General features: G+C 37.0%; 1 protein-coding gene across 2 annotated transcripts in view; it reads left to right on the forward strand.

Moving 5' to 3' along the window:
• Positions 1–19,653, forward strand: part of ADCY2 (adenylate cyclase 2) — a 197,919-nt gene that overhangs the window by 17,034 nt on the left and 161,232 nt on the right. For both annotated transcript variants that reach the window (XM_062569786.1, XM_062569787.1), the window contains exon 2: positions 1,007–1,204. In XM_062569786.1, coding sequence (XP_062425770.1) covers positions 1,007–1,204 — 198 coding nt within the window. The remainder of the gene's footprint in view (positions 1–1,006; positions 1,205–19,653) is intronic.

Here is a 19,653-nt window from a genome sequence, read left to right on the forward strand (position 1 = left end):
GAAATTTCTGCATGAAGTGCAGTGTTAGTGGAGGATTTTATACTGTTGCAACAGCAGAGTTTGGGAGCCTGCTTTTCCAGTCATTATTGCCACAAATCATGCTTTTATAATTTGTAGCTACTACTTCAGTGAGTAAAGATGGTATGACCAGACACCCAAAGTGCTGTGGTCCTTCAATCAGAGATGTTTTTGAGCTAATACAGTCATACAAAATCAAGTATTTATTCTTTTTTTTTTAATGCACAATGAATGTTTAGGTGATTTAAAGATATTAGTGTAGTAACTTCTGGAAACTTATATGTAGGTTCTGCAAAGAATTTAAATATTGTTTGTTCTCGGTCTCATCTCAGATTGGATTCTGGTCCTTGCACATTTTGAAGTAAACAGTTGCTAGAAAAAATGCACATACATAGTATAAAGCCCATTCATCCAGATGAATACTTTAAACAGAAACAAAAGTTATGGTATCTAGTGAATTTTGCTGAGACAGAAAGTAGGCTTTTATGGACCTTCAGACACACAGTAGATTAGGGAGGCATTTTGAGAGCTGCATTCCTAAATAGAGAAGCGTGAATTGCCTCTGTAAGCCACACTCATCTCATAAATCTTTTGCATTCTGGAATGGAAAGTCTGTGTTACTTCTGCAGGTTGGGCTTGCCTTTTAATTTGCTTCCTCTTACAGGCCTGGTTCATTACTGTAGCATGGTTTGCAGGTTTTCTGATCTGCTTCAAGTAATATATTTAGTATTTTTAATTCATTTAGTAAATGAAGCACCATGCAGTAGTATAGTTAATAGTTGTTTATGAGGATAATATTACAAATTACATCTTCTTGCAGTGAAATAAATCCTATTTTGATTCATATCACTTTTAGTATTCAAAGTCATGTCTTTCAGAGAGCCAGACTCTGTGTGCCAGAGAATAGCCAAGTTAGAATATCTCACTGTTGTCTCATCTTTTAAGTACCTTAGCTTTTAACTACTTTTTCATTCTTCTCTATTTCCAGGAAATAGAAGACCATGTGGCATTTTTAATAACTGTTCCAACAGCCCTAGCAATTTTTTTTGCTATATTTATCCTTGTCTGCGTAGAACCTGTATTTAAGAAGCTGCTTCGTGTATTTTCTCTGGTGGTCTGGGTATGTCTTGTTGCCATGGGATATCTCTTTATGTGTTTTGGCGGAGTCATCTGTCCCTGGGACCAGGTAAGACAGTCATTAATATTCATTTCATTTCCATTGACTAGCTTTCCAAGAACCGGTCCCTGCACGAGCATTTGCATTAATTTTTGTGGACCATCTCATAAAATATTGCTGTGACTAAATGATTGCCTGATAAGGTTTCCTGCATCTATTTTATAAATAAAAATAAGGTGCATATATGTTTAGTGTATGGACATTTTTGAACAATTTTGCATAGGTATCGTTAAGTTTCTTTACATAAAGAACATCTGATTCCAGTCACTGACTTCTTTGTGTGATGAACACTTGATTGCAGTGACCAATTAATGTGACAGAAACTGTGGTTTCATTCAGGATTGACAACACTGTCTTCTTCAGCATAGTATGTTAGAGCTTGCAGTGTAGGTGGATAACTCTGTGGTCTTCAAGACTCCCTCTAGCAATAGCAACGGAAAAAAGGATTGAATTTTCTCATATTTCTAGGGAAATAAACAAGCAGAGGGAAAAGTGAAAAGGCTTTCACAATTCCAAAATTTTATAAAGCACACCAAACAAGAGTAGAGTTGCCTCATAATAGCAGAGCTTTTGGAAGATCAATAAATGGTTTGTAATATCCTAAGTTGTACCTGATAGATTCTTCTGTGCTCTGCTATATCTCTTCCTTTCTGCAAGGCTCTCTACTTCCAGATTCCTGTTATAATTGTGGTAAAACTCCTCTTAAATTTGATGGGAGTAAAACTGATTCTTGATTTGGAAACACTAATTTGCTTTTGTTTGGCTTTAACTCTTGTACATTTTTAACCAAAACTACCCTATGGATATATTTTTCAGATTTTATTTTCTTGTTGCAGTAGGATGAATAAAAGCTTTTATATATGTAAACGTGCCTCATGAAAACTGCATGTTGACTCTGAGTTTGGTATAACCTGGTCTCTGTAGTACTCTATCCATATCCATAGTGTCTTCTATGCCTTTAAGATAAACTGGCAACAATTACTCTGACTTGTTGCTCTGATCTTGCAAAGACTTACGCAAATATTGAACTTTATAACTAGTTCCATTAAAATCTTTGATTCAAATGGTTTAAACTGCTGGTGCATGTTAGTAATATTAGTTTTGGAGCTTTTATATTCCTATTTCCTTGGAAAGTTCAGGGATTAATTGTCTGTGCATCTGCCTTACTCTTTGTTAAGTATTTGAAACTACAAGACTGGGCCATACTTCTGTGTGGTGAAAGGAGAAGAATAAGCAAATCAAAATGCTTAATATTTTTTTCTAGATATAGATTTCACCATGGGAGTCCCTGTATCTTTGTGATATCGAGTGTAGAAAAGTAGGTGGTCTTTCATTGTGTGATTTATTTATTTCTGTTGCCAGTTGTAGGATGTCATTTGAAAAATACTACAGTATTTTCCAAAAGCATGTGGCTTAAAGATATCTAGAAGGGATTCCACTGTATTAACCCCTGAATTATATCTAACCTGTCAAAATTGTCCCTCCTGCCTTGTTTCTCTCTGAGGAACAGAGACCTTTGGGCAGGTCACTGTTCTTGGTTTGTGTGCAAGTGTCTGGAAAAGAGGGTATTTGGGAGTGAGCTGCGTGGGTCGTTCTGCCCATTCTGGATAGCTTGTGCCTGGCATTGTGCAGGCTCAGGAAAGAGAGCAGACAGGGGTTTTCCAGGGCGCATTTGTCTGACCACATATTTGCGGCTTAACTGTATTTTGCAGAAGCGTTTGTCGTTCGCTAGGAGAGAGGCTGTGAAAGTGTGACCCTTGAGTACTGCAAGGAATTGGCCATCGAGTGGCTCAGAGCACTAAGAAGGAAGATTTTTTTTCTTCTTTGACTAGCAGTAATGTTTTGATGATCACTTTTGTGCGTATACCTTTACCTACAGTCAATTAAGAGTAAACTACTGAGATACGGAAATCTTTCTGAAAACATAATTACACAGTAGGCTAATCCTAGGTTTGATTATTTTGAATGTTTGTAACAAACAAAAAAAAAAGCAGAGAACCGTAAAATACTGTCCAGTATTTATATATTTATATAATATTGGTGTATTGATTGCTCTGAATCGGGAATACGTGGGTCAATATTCTCCCCTATAGTTACACATGAAAGCAGATCTTTGAACAATCCTTCCTAAGTGATCACTGACTGAAAAGAGATACTTTGTTAAAGTTTTAACTTTGTGACTTTTACAACCATTTTGTTTGGTTTATTGGGGTATTTTTGTTCTTGCTCTGTGCTTTTTACAAGACAAAGCAAATATGATGCAAAATCTAAATTAGTTCTGTTTCAAATACATCCTTTTCAAAATAGTTAATTGAAAAATGATGAAAAAGAAGACTAGTAATAGACTTTAAAAATATTCTTTTCATCATATCTTTCATGTTTCCTGAATCTTCAGCTTGTTAAAAATATGTTTCTTAATTGTATTAGTAACTACTGACAAATACATTTACTCATGCCATAGTTTCTCGGAAGGACATGTTTTTTAGTCATGCGTCAACAAACCTTCTCCCCTTAAGAGAAAACCTCAAGTCCTTTTGTTTCTGGCTTAATGATTTTAATCTTCCATTTGTTTGTTTGTAACGGATAAATGGGGATTTTTTTCTGTGGTCTGAAGGAACTAAGTGTGAATGTTCATTGCTTTCACTTCCATTAAAAATATCACTTCAGAGACATTATTTTATTTATGAACTCAATATATATTTAATGCAGAGCAGTTCCTGCTGAGCCCACGGGCATATAGCTCAAGCAGCTTGTGTGAAGTGATAATACAGTGAAGTGGGTGGTCGGGGCCATTGTTTTTTTGCTGAGGTCCTGGGGGCTGATGTAAAGTAAGTGCAAATCATAATTGGTTTCAGCTGTCCTTCATTGCCTCTGCAGACTGCATTCATCTCTCTGTATTTTCTTTTCTTTTGCTATTTGCACTACCAATTTTACCAGCCCAAGTAAGCTACCAGCCCATTAAGTTAGCCCAAGCTCCCTTAATGCTCTTTATGGAAAATGAGGAAAAACAAGTGCATGGGGCAAGAGATGGAGAGCACCTAAATTAGGCAGTGTGTGACTTTACAAAAAAAAATGGACACTGATGTCAAGTCTCTTTGGTATCTGACAAATTTATTTTTAAAAGTATGGCAGCACTCCCTTGTTGGCATCAGCCCAAGTTTCTGCCAGTGGCAAGCTTGGCAGCAGAGTGTCTGGTTTGCCTTCACAGTCTAGAGAACTTGGACTCTTCAATGCTGCATGCACTATACTGCATTTCAGAGCACTCTCTGGGGGGTCTGATATAAGTGGCCCAACACCTAGCAAGGGCTGGTTGGAAAGGAGAATAGAAGCAGCGTCAATGTAAAGGCTGAGAGAGAGCAATTGACTGCTGGTGGGTCTTTCCAAATCTCAGATGTGAGCAGTAATGCATGGAGATGATTTCAGTGAAGGGAGACCCAAGGAAGGTGCTTAGAAAAGTCTGTGCGAAAGTCAGTGGACGATGTCTTTGATAAAAGGCCTATAACACAAGGCAGGCAAACCAAGGAAGTATTGTTGATGGAAGAGTGAGTAGAAGACTGTAGGAAATAAATTCATGTTGTTTGAGAGCTGAGGATGGTAGATGGTCAAATAGGAGTGGCATAAGATCACCTTGTTCCTTAGTAGCTCAATTCACAAATAGGGTGATACATCAAAGTGAAGAAATTCTGTATTTGTATAGCCAAGAAGAGAAGGACTCTGTGGATGCCTTCAGCCAAAGGAAAAAGGTGATGTGTTATTTTTGTAGTGTTAGGACTTTTTCTTACTACAGAAGGGTGACTTTTTCCTTACAAAATGTAAATGTAGTACTTATCTGCAGAGTTACATGCCCAAGGATGAATTTAAATTAATTTCCTCTTGTTTCACTGACAGTTTAGTTATTGGGCCAGAATTGCCTTTCCATGTCAGCCTCTGTCATGTCTAGTATTTCCTCAGCCTTTGGTACAGTGTGAATGTGTCACAGCACGTTGATATCAATGGGTAAGAAGAGCTCTTGAAGCATACTGTGGATGATACCAAAAAAAAAAAAGATGATAATTAATACAGCATTATACTGATCTAATGAATTCCATCATTGCTGAATTTTTATATTCAGCTCTATTTAATTATATTTGCACAGCCCAGGCACCAGATGTGTTCCACTTGGCTCCTCATGTATATTCAGTTATAGCACAGAAGTTGTTTCAAGCAAAGTTTGACATTTCTGATTCCCCCAATATTTTTCCCAACAGTGATGTATTTAGAATATATGTTTGGCTATTTTAGCCTAAGTGCTACTTCTTGAGCAGATTCTAAAGCATGATGTGGGCTTTTCTTTTATAGGCAGATTAAATTCAGGCCTTGGAGCAGCACAGCATTGCAAAGTGTAGGCAAAGTTTTCCCTGTCATTATTTATAATTCTCAGTTTTCTGATACTCTCTTGGCATCTGAGGACAGCAATCTGTCATGTGCTGAGTGATGAGGGCTGACACAGAGCATTTTCCCTGGTCCATTGTAGCATTTGGTTCCTGTGTCAGGCAATTCCTGTCTTAGGTTTCCAGAGGCAGTGGAGGACATACATTTCCAAGGTTTGAGGTCTTCATTTCAGAAGACCTGTCTACAGTATGCTGGATCCATTCATGGAAAAGGAATCATTTTCCTTGTACAGAATTACTTACAGTCCCATTTCTGCACCTTGCTTGGGACCTGTGTTATCCAAAGTCAGCCTGACACAAATTATTCAAAGTGTTGTGTTGTTAAGCAGTAGAGCAAAATTAGAAGTATTGGAAGTAGGACAAGGCGAGTGTCAGTGAATTTGCTGCAGCATGGGAAATCGTGGGTGCTGAGGGCTCAGGAGCTGGAGTATGAAGGAGACTTGGAATTTTTTTTCAGTTTGAAGATTAAGAAAGCAATCAGGAATCCGTAACCTGAGCAAGGAAATAAACCTTGTAGGAGGGTGATTCAGTACCTTACAGTATGAATAGCCAGTTGAAAAAACAACATAGGGAAAATCAGAGACTGTGCGTGAAAAGGGGAAAATGCCAGCCAACAAATAATACCATACTTTAAAAAGTGGTGTGATAGAAAAGGGGGGGGGAGAGAAGAAACAAACCAAAACCCACAATCCACAAGCATAAGCCATATTTAGAGTCATGTTAGAAAAGCATGATTTTTACCTTCACATTCTTACATTCTTTTTTTTTTGAAGTCACATGAAATCCTAGCCCTATTAACAGGATTTTTAATGTGCTTACCAAATCAGCTGTGGCTATATCTGTATAAAAGACAGGAAAAATATGAGCTGAGCCACTGTTAAGCTTTGGTAAGTCATGTGAATGGTTTATGATAGTTATTCTTGGAAAGAGAACAGTTTCTTTAAATAGGGAAAGGAGATTTAAAAAAATCTGTTGTAGTGCCAAATGGAAAATTAGAGGCCAAACTGGAGGACATGGGTATTATTAAAATAACTGTAAACAGGTGAAAGGATATGACAGTTGGGGTGACTTCAGAGAATATCAGGCAGGAGGAAGATTGCTAGAGGCATTTTTCAGGGGGCTGTCTGGGGAATGACTGCTTTTATTAGGGCTTTCTGCTAGTGGTGGGACCAGCAAATGTCACTGCTGTTATGAATTTTTCTATGACAGTTAAAAGATTCTTAATGTAGCAGAAGATTGACATGTTATAGGGGAAGAAGAGCGTAGCCTTGAGGACTGAAGTAATAAAAACTAGATGCAGTTTAATAATACAAAATGTTAGGTGCCTACATTTGGGAACTAACAGCAGAAATTGCAGCTATAGGCTGTGAGTTTCTCAGCAGAAAATGAACAGAAACAAGCAGAATAAAGAGGAGAAGTGCTAACTGGTCCTGAGCTTGTTGGAAAATACATTCATAAGAGACAGGTAGAATGTCAAGGTATGCAGATGAGATACGGATAAAACCACACCTGGAATATTCTGTACATTGCTGCTCACCTGCATTCAGAAAGGTGAACTGAAACGGGAATGTATAGAGAGAATAGCAGGTGAGGTCCCTGGGAAAATGGAGAGAGGAGATCACACAAACTGAACCACAAGAAGTTCCACTTGAATATAAGGAGAAACATCTTCACTGTGAGAGTGACGGAGCACTGGAACAGGTTGCCCACAGAGGCTGTGGAATCTCCTTCTCTGGAGATATTCAACACCCACCTGGATGCAACCCCTGTCTAACATACTCTAGGTGACCCTGCTTGAGCAGGGGGGTTGGACTAGACAATCTCCAGAGGTCTGTTCCAACCTCATCTATTCTATGAGTCTGTGAGAAGAGTTTAATTTGCATAGATTAACAACAACCAAAAAAAAAAAAAAAAAAAAAAAAAAAAAAAAAGGAAGAATCCTGCGAGTGATATCACTGCCATCTACAGATAATAGTTAATGCAAGAATAGGGAAAGTCAACCAGCTGTAAATTAAATTGAAAATGGAAATAAGAATAAACCTGTTAGGGCACTGAGTTTTTGGAGTGGCTTTCCAATCAGGATAATAAGGATTAAAATAATGAATTAATTTTAAGATGAGATGCTGTCCTTGTTTGAAAGGCATTCTGTGTCTTTGGTAGCAGGAGAGTGGGTTTCAGTGATTCAGAAGCATCATTTTACTTGTTATTTCTATGCACTACTAAGATCTGGGGATGAGTAAACTAATTTAAATGAAGAATAACTCCAAGGTTTGCCTGAAATTTATTACAAAACTAAAGAGTGTTTTTCTTTTTTTTAAGTCATAAAATTTCATGGCTTTTTATTATTGAAAGGTCTTTAATTTTTCTAGATTTTCTCTGAAACAGTAATCTTAAGAATTAAAATATCAGGGTATGATAAGCCAGCTATATTTCTGATCCCTTCAGGTAATTATTGTAAGGCTTATGGGAGAGGTTTGATACAGCAAAAACTATAAGGGACTGAAGGGCTCTTTTACCTTTGTCAGAACTTTACGAAACGCTTGTTTTCCACTTGTTTATTTGTCTTTACTGTTTCCTTTAGTGATTTTTCCATCTTAGAGCACAGCAGTACAAAGGCTGAGCTGATTGCAGATTTCATCAAGATTATTGCACAATTTGTGTGTTTTGTGATATTTACTATGCAAGTCATGTGAATTAATTTGCTAAGAAAAGCATCACAGTAACTCCATAGAAGTGCACTATAAATGTAAGTCTCAGATAAATATGCAAAACTGAATATTCTGGCAATTCATTCTATTTGAATTCTTTCAGCAATGACATTCTTAACTGAAAATGCATGTTTCGGTATTTTTTAAGTAAAAGTTTTTTTCAAAATATTTTTTTGTTAACAATCCTAACACTTGGAAGCCACATTAGAAATAGCACTCATCAATAAATCTGCCAGTGTTTCTCAGAAGACTGAAACTAAGCAATTCTAATTTCAAATAGCATTACATTGTGACATTATTGATGGTTGCTTTGTAGCTATCTGTAGAAGGAGAAAAGCTTTTGACATAGTAAGGCTTACTCAACATAAATTGTGGCAGATGTATGCTTAAGGTATAAATACAGGAATATAATTTATAAAATCTCTATTAATTTTATAAATAACTTAAACACTCAAATATAAGTCATAGCATTCAATTTTTGAATTAATAACGTATAATTAAATTTAAATTATATAAATGATGGATGAATTATAAATTGTAAATTTCTTTTGTGGACCATTCGACTGAAGTGTGCTTCAAGAGATTATTCATGTTCCCTTAGTGGTTTTTTCTCTTTTACTATATGGCAAAACTTTTTGTATACTAAATACCATCTTAGGACATAGTTTTTATGTTTATATTGGCTTAATTCAGCAATAAGCTGTCTGACAAAAAAGGAAGAGAGAAAATAATGGGTCGAGTTAAAAGTCCCCTCTCAGAAAACACTTCAGGGTTGCTGAGGGGCAATCCACGGAGTATTTATCTTTTATGATTTTGCTACCTCTTTAGCTACCATAAAAACTGATTTTAACTATTGATAGGAAAGGCGCTGAGGGCAGAAAAGAAGCCAAAGGACTTTGGCAGGTTTAAAACTGAGAAGTCTTCCAAAGGAGAACCAGTATCTCCTGAGGAGGTCCAAACCAGGCACAACATCTCCTCGCTTTATTATTGTGGAAGAGTTACTCTGTCACCACAATTTCCATACCACTTAGTACTGTTCTACTCTGTAAGTGTCTGCCACAAAAATAATCATATATATGTGTATATATACGTACATATACATACTTACATGAATGTATCATACACACACACACACACACACACACTCCCTCCCTCCCTCCATCTCTCCTCTCTCTCTGTCTCTCTCTGTAATGCAGCATGCACTGTCTTGCCTGTTAGGAAAAGAGCACATTTCTATTATTACTACAAGACTTCATAATGATTTTATAGCTTAAATGGTGTTATTTTACAACAGCGTGGAGTTATTTTTTTTTGGATTAATATATTTTGTTCTTAAATAATATTGTTCTGACAAAGGTAATTTGGACAGTTAAAAACTTGAATACCTGTTAATCATTGTGGAGCTTAGACTACACCTTTCTTGCTTGCTTCTTGTACATACAATTTTAGCTAAATAATATCCGTACATTCAGATAAAATGGGACAGAACCACCTCAGAGCTGCTGAGTTTTTCCTTCTCAGCAGTGTAGAAGTGCTTTATTAATGCCTAGTGAACTCATGCAGGTCATAATTGGGGCAATATACTCCGATTTTGGTGGTGTATCTGTTTTTCCATCAGAATGCTGAAGTCCTGTAATAAATTTTAGTTCTGTATCATACATTTCAAAGCATTATTCTTTCTTACATAGGCACACCTGGATCTCTTCTAAAATACTCTGATTTCTGTAACATTTCCCTGGTACAATATCCTTGCGTGGAAAGAATCATATTCAGGTTTCCGTATGGAGTGATTACTTAATAACTTCAGTCTCTTGCCTCATACTTTCGTGTGGCATTGCAAAGTAATTTATAATTTGTGGTTTGTAATGTGCCCAATCTCACTTGACGTTAGCTCTATCTAGACTTTTTCCTTCTTGGAGAAAGATTGTTTCTGTAATCTATCTGTTTGCACATTTGCAATGTGAGTATCCTTGGACAATTTTCTACTCATTTGGCCTATCTCACAATTCGTTTATATTCTTTTTTCTGTACTTCCTTTTATACATGTTTTATATATGTTTCCTTCTGATTTTGTGTCACCTTCTCATGTTATTTAACATGACAGTTGTCTCCTCTCCCAATTTATCTTCATAATAATTATCTTATCTTCATTATCTTCATTGTATCTTCATTAATAATATCTTCATTAATAATTCTTTGATTTAATGTGCTGTTATTTGTCATCACCCTGTATTTTTTTTTATCTTGCATCCAGCTGTGGTCTTCGTAACAGTATTTTTTTTTGTCTGACCCAATATGGATGAATTTAGGTAGGCATCAATATTTTGGGGGATCATTATTGACAATAACAGTGTGAAAGTTCCAATGACTCAAATATCTGGGGGCTCAATTAGAGTTATACCATATTCCTTTTTGAATACCACACTAGTAATTCTGCAATTCTGCCAAGAAAAAACACTTGTGGCAAGCTTTTTCTCTATGATAATAACATAAGCAGCCAAAAAATTATGACTTTATCTTCTAGATTCCGTATTTTTCTTTATTTTGTTAATTTAAGGTAGAGTTGATCCTAAATAATTAGGATTGTACTTTTTAATGATGAAGGAAACAGATTAAACAATCTCTCCTATAAAGAAGGTGTATATCTAAACAATCTTATCAAATATATATGTTCCCGAAAACTTCTACATTCCATAAAGAACTAAAAATCCTCAATGGTTTTAGCAAAATTAAATGAAATAGAGATTTGAGTATGTCTTTTTTTTCTTGTGTCATGTCATGCTCCGATTACCCATTATGACCTTTGTGTGTCAGTGTTATCTAATGACAGTTTCTGTGGCTGTGTACATATTACATACACACTTTTATAGATAAGGTTAATACGATGTTTTAAATCACTTACACATAGATGAGATTACAGTTTTACTTAGATACACACGAATGCCTTTTTCTTTTTCTTCTCATAGTAATCTGAATTTAATCACCATTTAAAAACATATTTATAGATATCAAATAGACTTTGGGGTTTTTGTCTGGACCACCACCGTGGATAAACTAGCAGGCCCACCAGATCATCCAGAGTTTTGAGAGGGAAGAAAAATAGGTGATTGGCATGGAATAATGTGTACATTAATTCAATTTAAAAGCTGAGGCCGGCTCAAAGACAGCTCAGAGAAAGTTGAGAAAAATCAAATTTCTTGGTCAGGTGCAGATTGAAATTTTAGTTCTAGTACTTTAGAGAGAGCAAAATCTGGCTGTATGAGAAAGCCCAGAATGCAGAAAGGGACAATAAATGAACATAATCATGTATTAATGTTTCTATACTGCCACATAATTTGTTCTAGATGAGCATAACAGGAGTGTGTTTTGTATTCATATGTCATCTAGGCAGGTGGTTAAAGGATACGTTTCTCCACAGGGCTAACAAAAGAACTTTACCCTGAATTTGCTTTTTATTACTTTAATAACTCTTAATTCCTTTTCTTCCCATCTCTCATTTATTTTTAATCAAATTTCAGAAAGAGCTGCTCTTCTGAAGCCCTATGAGCATTCTATATACTGCATTTTACAATACTTCAGGGACATGTAGTGGCTACTAAAGTTAACTACAAATGGAAAATCTTATCAGATCCATCAGATTGTTTCCATGATTCACAATTTATCTAGCAGTAGCAATTTTGGGACCTAGCCATGGATTAGTGGTTTCATGCTATAGAAATACAGAACAGGAGGCTCCTGTTTTGCTGCAGGGTTTATATTCTCCATTAGTTACCATGTTGAGCATCTGCATATTGTAGGGATTTGAAAATAAAATGGGATTCATTTAATACGAGGTCATGTTTCAGGTTTTGATACTTTTGCAATTGTACTGTGATTCCTGTGGTTTTTGTTTTCCTGTTTTATCAAACTAAAGAGAGATTGCTATGTCACAGGTATTCCTTTATTCAGAACAGTTGTCACCTGAGTTACCATCTGAGAGGACTGGAGTCAGAGAGAAGGTCCACCACCTCTGTGCGTTGCACCTTCCTCTCACTGTTTTCCACGACGGGCAGCCTTTGCCCAGGGACAAAGGGGCAACAGCACGTAACTCGTGTGCACAGGCTGAGGCTGAGGATGCAGGAAAAAAATTGCAGTAGCTGTGTAAGGTGGCTGTGGGGGACAGAGGAAGCAAGATAAGAATAGCCACAACCCTTGGTGGATGATCTCCCATCCTAGGATTAGAGTGCTTGTGAGAAGCCTCAAAGTATCATGAAAATTATGCACCTACAACATTGAGAGATCTGATCATGCAGGCAAAGTAACGGCTTGCGTGAGCACAATGCCTACTGATTTTTAGCAGACAAACTTTCTCACTGATCGTGTGTCTTCCTTCTTGTCGGAGGTAGAAAAACCCTTCTGCAGTCCTGGGCAACAGAGAGCTCCTGGGCAGCAGGCTGGAAGGAGAGCTGCTAATGGGAAAGTAGGAGGGGCTGAATCAAGACCATGAAAGAAATATTGTCCTTTGTTAGTGCAACCAAATGGTAAATAAAATCCCCAATTGATTAGGCAAAGAGCAGCATGTACTTTGTGTGTACAGGAAATAGACTTTCAACTCTTGTTATTTATGTACTCCGTGAATAGACATGATAGCCATGGACAGCAAACAAGAGTCTGAAAAATACTCAAGAGTTATAAAGAGCTAGGTTTCTTGCTATTGTTAAGGAAATTACTTCTTAAATATATCATATCACCAGATACATGTACATATTAGAAAGTATCTTAAGTACTTTTAATACAATTTAATACTTGGTACACTAATATTATAGCTCTCCACAAGTTTGCAAAAAATATCAGCAGTATTTTGGGGGTTTAATAGTTTAATTTTAATGCAGAATACATGTAAGGAAGTCATTCTTGTTATGCAAGGTCTGCTGTTGCGGCCATGTGATATGAAGTAGTTACAATATAAAGTATATTAAAAGTAGTAACAATTTTAGAATATTTTTTAAAGCAAAGAAACTTCCAGGCAAAACAATTATTCTAAAAAATGTCTCAAAATATATCTGAAGAAGTGATGGCTTCAATGACTTACTGGCAATAAAAGTAAAATTTTAGCTTTTTGTGATAGTTGGCTTTTCTGTATTTTATTATACTTGGATAAAAACAGTTTACAAAACCAATATAATTTTTTTAGTGAATTTATCTTTTCAGTATTCCCTTAACTGACAAAGTAGCTTCATCATTGTCTGTTTATTGAACTGGAGGGTAGCTAGGTGATCTTCCCAACACTTGTTTAAAAGACTGGTGTTCTAATTCTTCATTTTTCATAAGCGTCCTTAACTTTGAGAACCTCCAAAAAAGTCATTGACTAAAACTGCAACTGCACAGTAAGAGACTCCTAGCAGTGTCTTTGCATTTGAAATGTTGAAATGTTGCCATAGTTAGGTTTATTCTGATTTTAAAGTAACTTACTACTTGAAATCCCATTTTCACTTCTCAAACTATTTATTCATTTTGAAGAATCTGTTTTTCATTTCTCAAATTGGTTTTTGTGATGTTGTTTTCGACTAGAAATATTGGAATGTTGTCAGCATTGAGATAATTTTATGAAACTTTAATGTTCAGGGTTATGTCCTGCTCACAGCAGAATCTAACAGGGAGGAAGCATACTAGGAAGGCCTGAGTGGAGGTGTAGTCCTGTGCATCCTCGCCTACCTCCAAATTGAGGTCCTGCGTAGGACGTACTTGGTGCAAGATAGGGAACAGTAGGCCACAGTGGGGTGAGGAGTGATGGCAGCACTGGGGCTTAAGCAGACAGAACTGCAGAACTGCCCTATGGAGCTCCTAAGTCCTCGTGAGCCAGAAATATCTTCTGCCCGTTGACTCCCACCCATCTCACCTGAAAGCTCAAATATATTACCCCTCCAACACACTCAAGCACCTATGCCTAACCCCTTCCAGGTCAAAGAATCTCCTAAATGGACCTCCATATTCTCTCATGGTAACTCCTCCTGTTCCTTCTACTCTGCATAGTCCCTGCCTTTCTAAGCCCTCCTAAGCCAGAAACCCCAAGGTTTCCTGCTCCTCCAAGCCTTGACTCTGTCCTTCCTCAGCCTCCCACCCTCAGATTTTGCTGCAGTTCTGTCTTCTTGAGCACTAGTACTACTGTAGTACTTTCAGAATGTGCTAAGTTTGTTTTTTAAACAAACAAACATTTTGTTTTAAAAAAAGAAGATGTTTTCACAAGCTGAATAAAAAATAATAAATGCTTTTAAAATGGTGGGTAATAAATGCAAGGGCCTAAAAAACCCGTTAATGACTGAAGTATGTCATTTCTGTGAATGCGTGAAAACATCTGCAGTAGAGCAGATTCAGAAGTCATTACACAGTCTTAAGACAAAATCACTACTAATTTGTGAGAGCTTCTTCTCCACCTTGCTGCTTAGTAATTTTATGGTGGGCAATCATAGCTGGTCCTCCAGATTTGCGAATCACTGACAGCAGAACTTGTCAGCCCAGTAAACTGGTCCTGTTATGGTCTTGCTCTAGTGCTTTCGTATTAGAGTTAACTTCTTAGAGTTAACTTAATGCAGACACTGTGTTTTATAGTGTAGGATAACTTTGGCATGTATGTAGATGAAAAAACTACTGTTCCTACCCACCTCTTAGGACCCCAAAGGCTGATGTGGAGTTGTGACTTTTTTATGCCTATGTATCCAGAGTGGAATCATTCCCCAAACAGCATCTCTAATCCGATCTATCACTTCTAGTATGGTAAGGCTTTGTCCCATCTCCCATCCAGAAGACTGGCTTAAAAGCTACCAACAAGCTTCTTGTAAGATTGTTCTTGAATTATTCTTCATTACAGTTTAAACCCCTTGCAGTGAGAAATCAATGTCATAAAGTCTGTAATTTGATTAGTACAGTTAGAAATTCCCAAATGATATATGGCTGTTATCCATTTCAACATCTACATAGTTTTAATGTAGACAAACTACAGTAGAAGAGCCGAGCAGGCAGTGAATATGCTATAATCGTTAATCTGTTGTGCTTGGACAAGCATTTTATCATGATTATCAAAAGATATTTACATGAGCACAGGCAAAGGTGTCCTGATCTAGCCTCTTTGCACTCAGGGGAGTGTAATGGTTTCTCTGCTTACTTGAAGGTAAGAGAGAACAGTTGAGGAACGGGCAGGAACGGTCTCAAAGTTCTGCAGTGGCTGAGGATTTTCCTTAGAGCAGAATCCTTTCTGAACATCCAGGAACTGCAGTACTTTGGAACACTTCTGCACTGCACATCATACCCTTGTTTTGTCTTTTTTTGTTTCCTATTATTTTAATACTATATTTTTAGATATAATACAATACTGAATCTTGGTTTATTCATGTCTATTTTTATTTTAAATATCTACCTTACCTTGAATTTTAGAGGATGCATTATTTCTCCATTTGTTTAATAGGGTTATCCTGAAAGTAATACTAACCATGGATCATTTCAGAGGATATTGTGTGTGATGAGTGGAAAGTTATTTTTAATCACCATACTAAAGAGCAGTCTCTTCTATTCCAGTCCCTCAAAGGACAAAAATGACTCATTTACCTTTCAGATAAGATACAAATACTGTCTGTTACCAATTTCATTCATATTTGTAATGAAATCTTCAATATACTGCTTTAAGATGAATAAACAAATGACAGCTTATTAAATATAGCAATAGTAATGTTTGTTAGACCCAGACTAGTTCGAATTTCCAAGTGATAATATACTTGGTCAAATAGCATGCCATATTATGATTTGTACTTCTATATCAGTACTTTAAAACAGTACCTTAAAAAAAGGAAGCACACAGAAAAGCCTTGGTCTCGAAACCCAAGAATGCTATTAGTACCTCAGCTTCCCACTTCAGGTGTTCTGATGTGAGAAAGAATGAATTTACCACTTGCAGAAAATTAAATTCAACAAAATACCTCCCCTCTCCTCCAGAATAGTGTACTGCTTTAAGATAATGTATCATTACTTTCCTGTAAGTATTCAAGGATAAAATTCAGATACTTTTAGTAACTACTGTAATTTTGCTGAAAGTACTAAAAATGCATCATTGGATTATAGCAGTGAAATAACAGCAGTTGTGAAAGTTTATTCCTCAGATTATTTGGGGGGGTCCTTGCAAAGCAGAACTAATCGTTTGTCATAGCAGCATTTCAGTAATATACTGCTTTATTACAGCTCAAAGAGGCATAAAACCCACAAGGACCACTTTGAAATGCTTCAAGGTCATGCTGTAGAGAGTGTTACTGTGAAGCACTGATTTGGCAGAACATACGATGTGTCAGGTCCAGACAGACGCAAAAGTAGCAAAGAACATATAAAAACTGGAACAAGACAAATAAAGAAAAAAAAAAACAGTTGCTGTACAGGCAGTGTAGAAGGAGTGGGAACCTTGCAGCATTCTCAGATGACTTGTACTGCTGCTGTTTGCCTACCAGTCAGCCAAGCAAAAAGAGACATCAGTAGCTCTTCCAGTGGTACAAACGTTTGCAACTGAGTCAGAGAGCATGTTGCTCCTGCAACCACTTTATTTTCTCCCATGCCCCTGAGCACAGGGCAGGGCTGTATCACTGCAGCATGAAGCAGCATAAAGGAGTTGGGCACGAGCAGCGCTGAGCGGTACTGTCTGCTGTGTGTTCAGCTTGTGAGAGTGCTGTAGAGAATGAGATGTTAGTACTTCTTAGAGGAAATCTAAAGTAGGATTTACAGCAGAAGAGACTCATTCCAAAATCTATTCCAGTGGAAGGGCCTCCATTTCTGCATGTTTTTAAGAGTGACCAGCACTGGTCAGTTCTCCCTGCTGCTGCAGAGAGCACTGAGCTAGAAAGAGCTGGTGAAATGTTCTCAAGGTGAACATTGATATGTGGAGTAACCCACAAAAGGTAGTTCTGCTCCAGTGTTACTGAAGAAAAGGTTTGCCTCACAGGGCTGGAAGTACGATACACCTTAAAAAATGCCATGAATGACAACTCCCTATAATATAGGCTTGGTGAGTGTAAGGATGACATCCAAATTTTTGTACAGTATGGAAACACTGATTTAGTTTGTTTCACTGCTTTCATTTGATACTGGCCTGTGATATTATCAAACACACAAATTACCATGTACTTTTATAAAGCGAGTAAAAAAATATTTGCTGCTGAATCCTGATCTGTTACTCCTGTCGGATGCCTCAGAGCCTTAATTTCAAGCAGTCTGTGGATATACTCTTTATGCAGGCAACCCATTTTCTGTTTTTAGCTGGAACAAGAGTTTAAGTGAATATACACATTATTTTGTGTCATGCAGTCCCCAGAACTTGGACATAGGTACATGCTTTGTGTCTGTACTTAACTGGACTTTCAGAATTGCAAATAGGAGCTATAGATTTATTTTTTCTCAAGGTCAGGAAAGATTCAGAGGGAAACAAAATAGTGCATTATTGCTAGTCAACATGTAATTTATCTATCAATGCCATAAAGATAATATTTTCTTCTCAGAAGTATCTTGCTTTTTTTAAAGTAAGAAGGGCAGAGGACATTTGCTGTATGTAGCATTTATTATCACAGGTATATGATTGCAAGAAATGAAGTAAAGTAATGCAGATGTCTTTTTTAAATGTGGAAAAACTGATTATGCAAATGGTATTTGGAAAATGCACTTTCTTCTCCCATACCAGCACTTCTAAGAGATAACACTAGCACTACGGGGTAGATGGGATGAAGCAGGCACATATGGAGATCTTTCTCCACCCACCATCCGCCATTTTAGTGTTTTTAAATCTTCAGTACTTATGAATTCTCATTTTCACCACTGAACAAATCCAAATCCAATCTCGGAACTAACAGCAAAATAACATGTCAGGAGTCAATCTAAAAATATCCTAATCATTTTGCTACTGTTAAGTCACTGTAATGGAGACCAGAACATTATTTTGTATGTCTTTCAGTTATATTTGGTTAGTTAATTTGCCTATGTGAAAGAACTAATACTCAGTAGAAAGTCTTCCTGTAATGATAAAGTGCTTTGTGCTGCCTTAGATGACACTGGTTGAATTGCTGCGGAACTAATAATGTTTGATAGAGGAAGAAAGCAGCTGGTGTTCCAGATGCCAGCTTAAGTGTGTATTTGTAATTCATAGATCAATATTTCTAAAGCTCTAAATCAGTATTTTTTTTTTTAAAAAAAAGGCTTTCTTGCTTCCATACTTCAGCTGCCAACAGCAGCAACAAGCTCCAGGAAAGTGTAACTGTTTGTGAAACTATTTGAAAGGGTGCAAGAGCTATCCCAGCACCTTCTGTTGGAAAGTCTGCCTGGCTGGAAGTCTCTGACATGGCACAGACAGTGACTGCCATCTGCCCTGTGGTGACTGTAACCGGAAAAGTGTGTACTGCTCTGAACGGAGACAAGGACACCGTCTTTGCACCCTGCTGTGTGAACTGCTGCACGAACTATTGTGTCTGTGGGCTGCAATTCCTTACAGCCTTCATCAGGTGCAACTGCTCCACTATGTACTTCAGATTCAAAGTATCTGTCTTGGAGAAACAGTTAAAGAGTGAAAAGAGTTAAAGGTGTCCTCTGTCTAGACCATCTGCACTTCGTGTCTTTAAGGCTCCCTCCATCTCATCCATTCCCCAGCCTGTTCTGCTTTGATGGGGAATTCTATACTGCGTTCTCCTCTTAAGTGATAGGAAAAAATTCCTGGCTCTCCTTATGATAACTACTATTGCTTGAAGCAATGTGAAAAGTAAAGGCTTTGCAATTACCCTTTAACTAGTGGATACTACTGGAAGCCTGTCAAGGCAGAGAGACATTTTGATATCACAGTTTTCATAGTAAAAGTTGCATGCTGACACCACAGTGGGTAAGTCACGTATAGGTTTTGCAGATCATCACAAAGGAGTCATTACATGCTAGCAAATGAACACAAATGTGTCTTTGTTTTAGGAAAGTAAACGGAAAATATGGAATTGAGTGAGGGCCAGGAATGCGCAGTTCTGTGTTTTACTGCATCAAAGTTTGTCCCCTGTAGCTGTTCCTCAGTTACGTTGGTTTGAGCAGCACATGCATTTTATTATAATGTAACATGTTTTATGTATCATAACTTCTATCTCATTATTTTACCTATTGATAAAGATGATAAATCCAGCATTTCAAAAAAAAAAATCTTTTTATTAATGCAGGATCTCTATTTTGGCAGGACAGGCAATATTTTATTGCAAATACTGGTCAGTAATAAAAAAACAGGACTGCCAAAGAATAATTTCTTCACTTCAAGAGATACATTTTGTCTTAAAAAAACACAGAGGGA

The sequence above is a fragment of the Rhea pennata genome, chromosome 2 (assembly GCF_028389875.1).
Source record: "Rhea pennata isolate bPtePen1 chromosome 2, bPtePen1.pri, whole genome shotgun sequence".
In the NCBI taxonomy this organism is placed as follows: domain Eukaryota; kingdom Metazoa; phylum Chordata; class Aves; order Rheiformes; family Rheidae; genus Rhea; species Rhea pennata.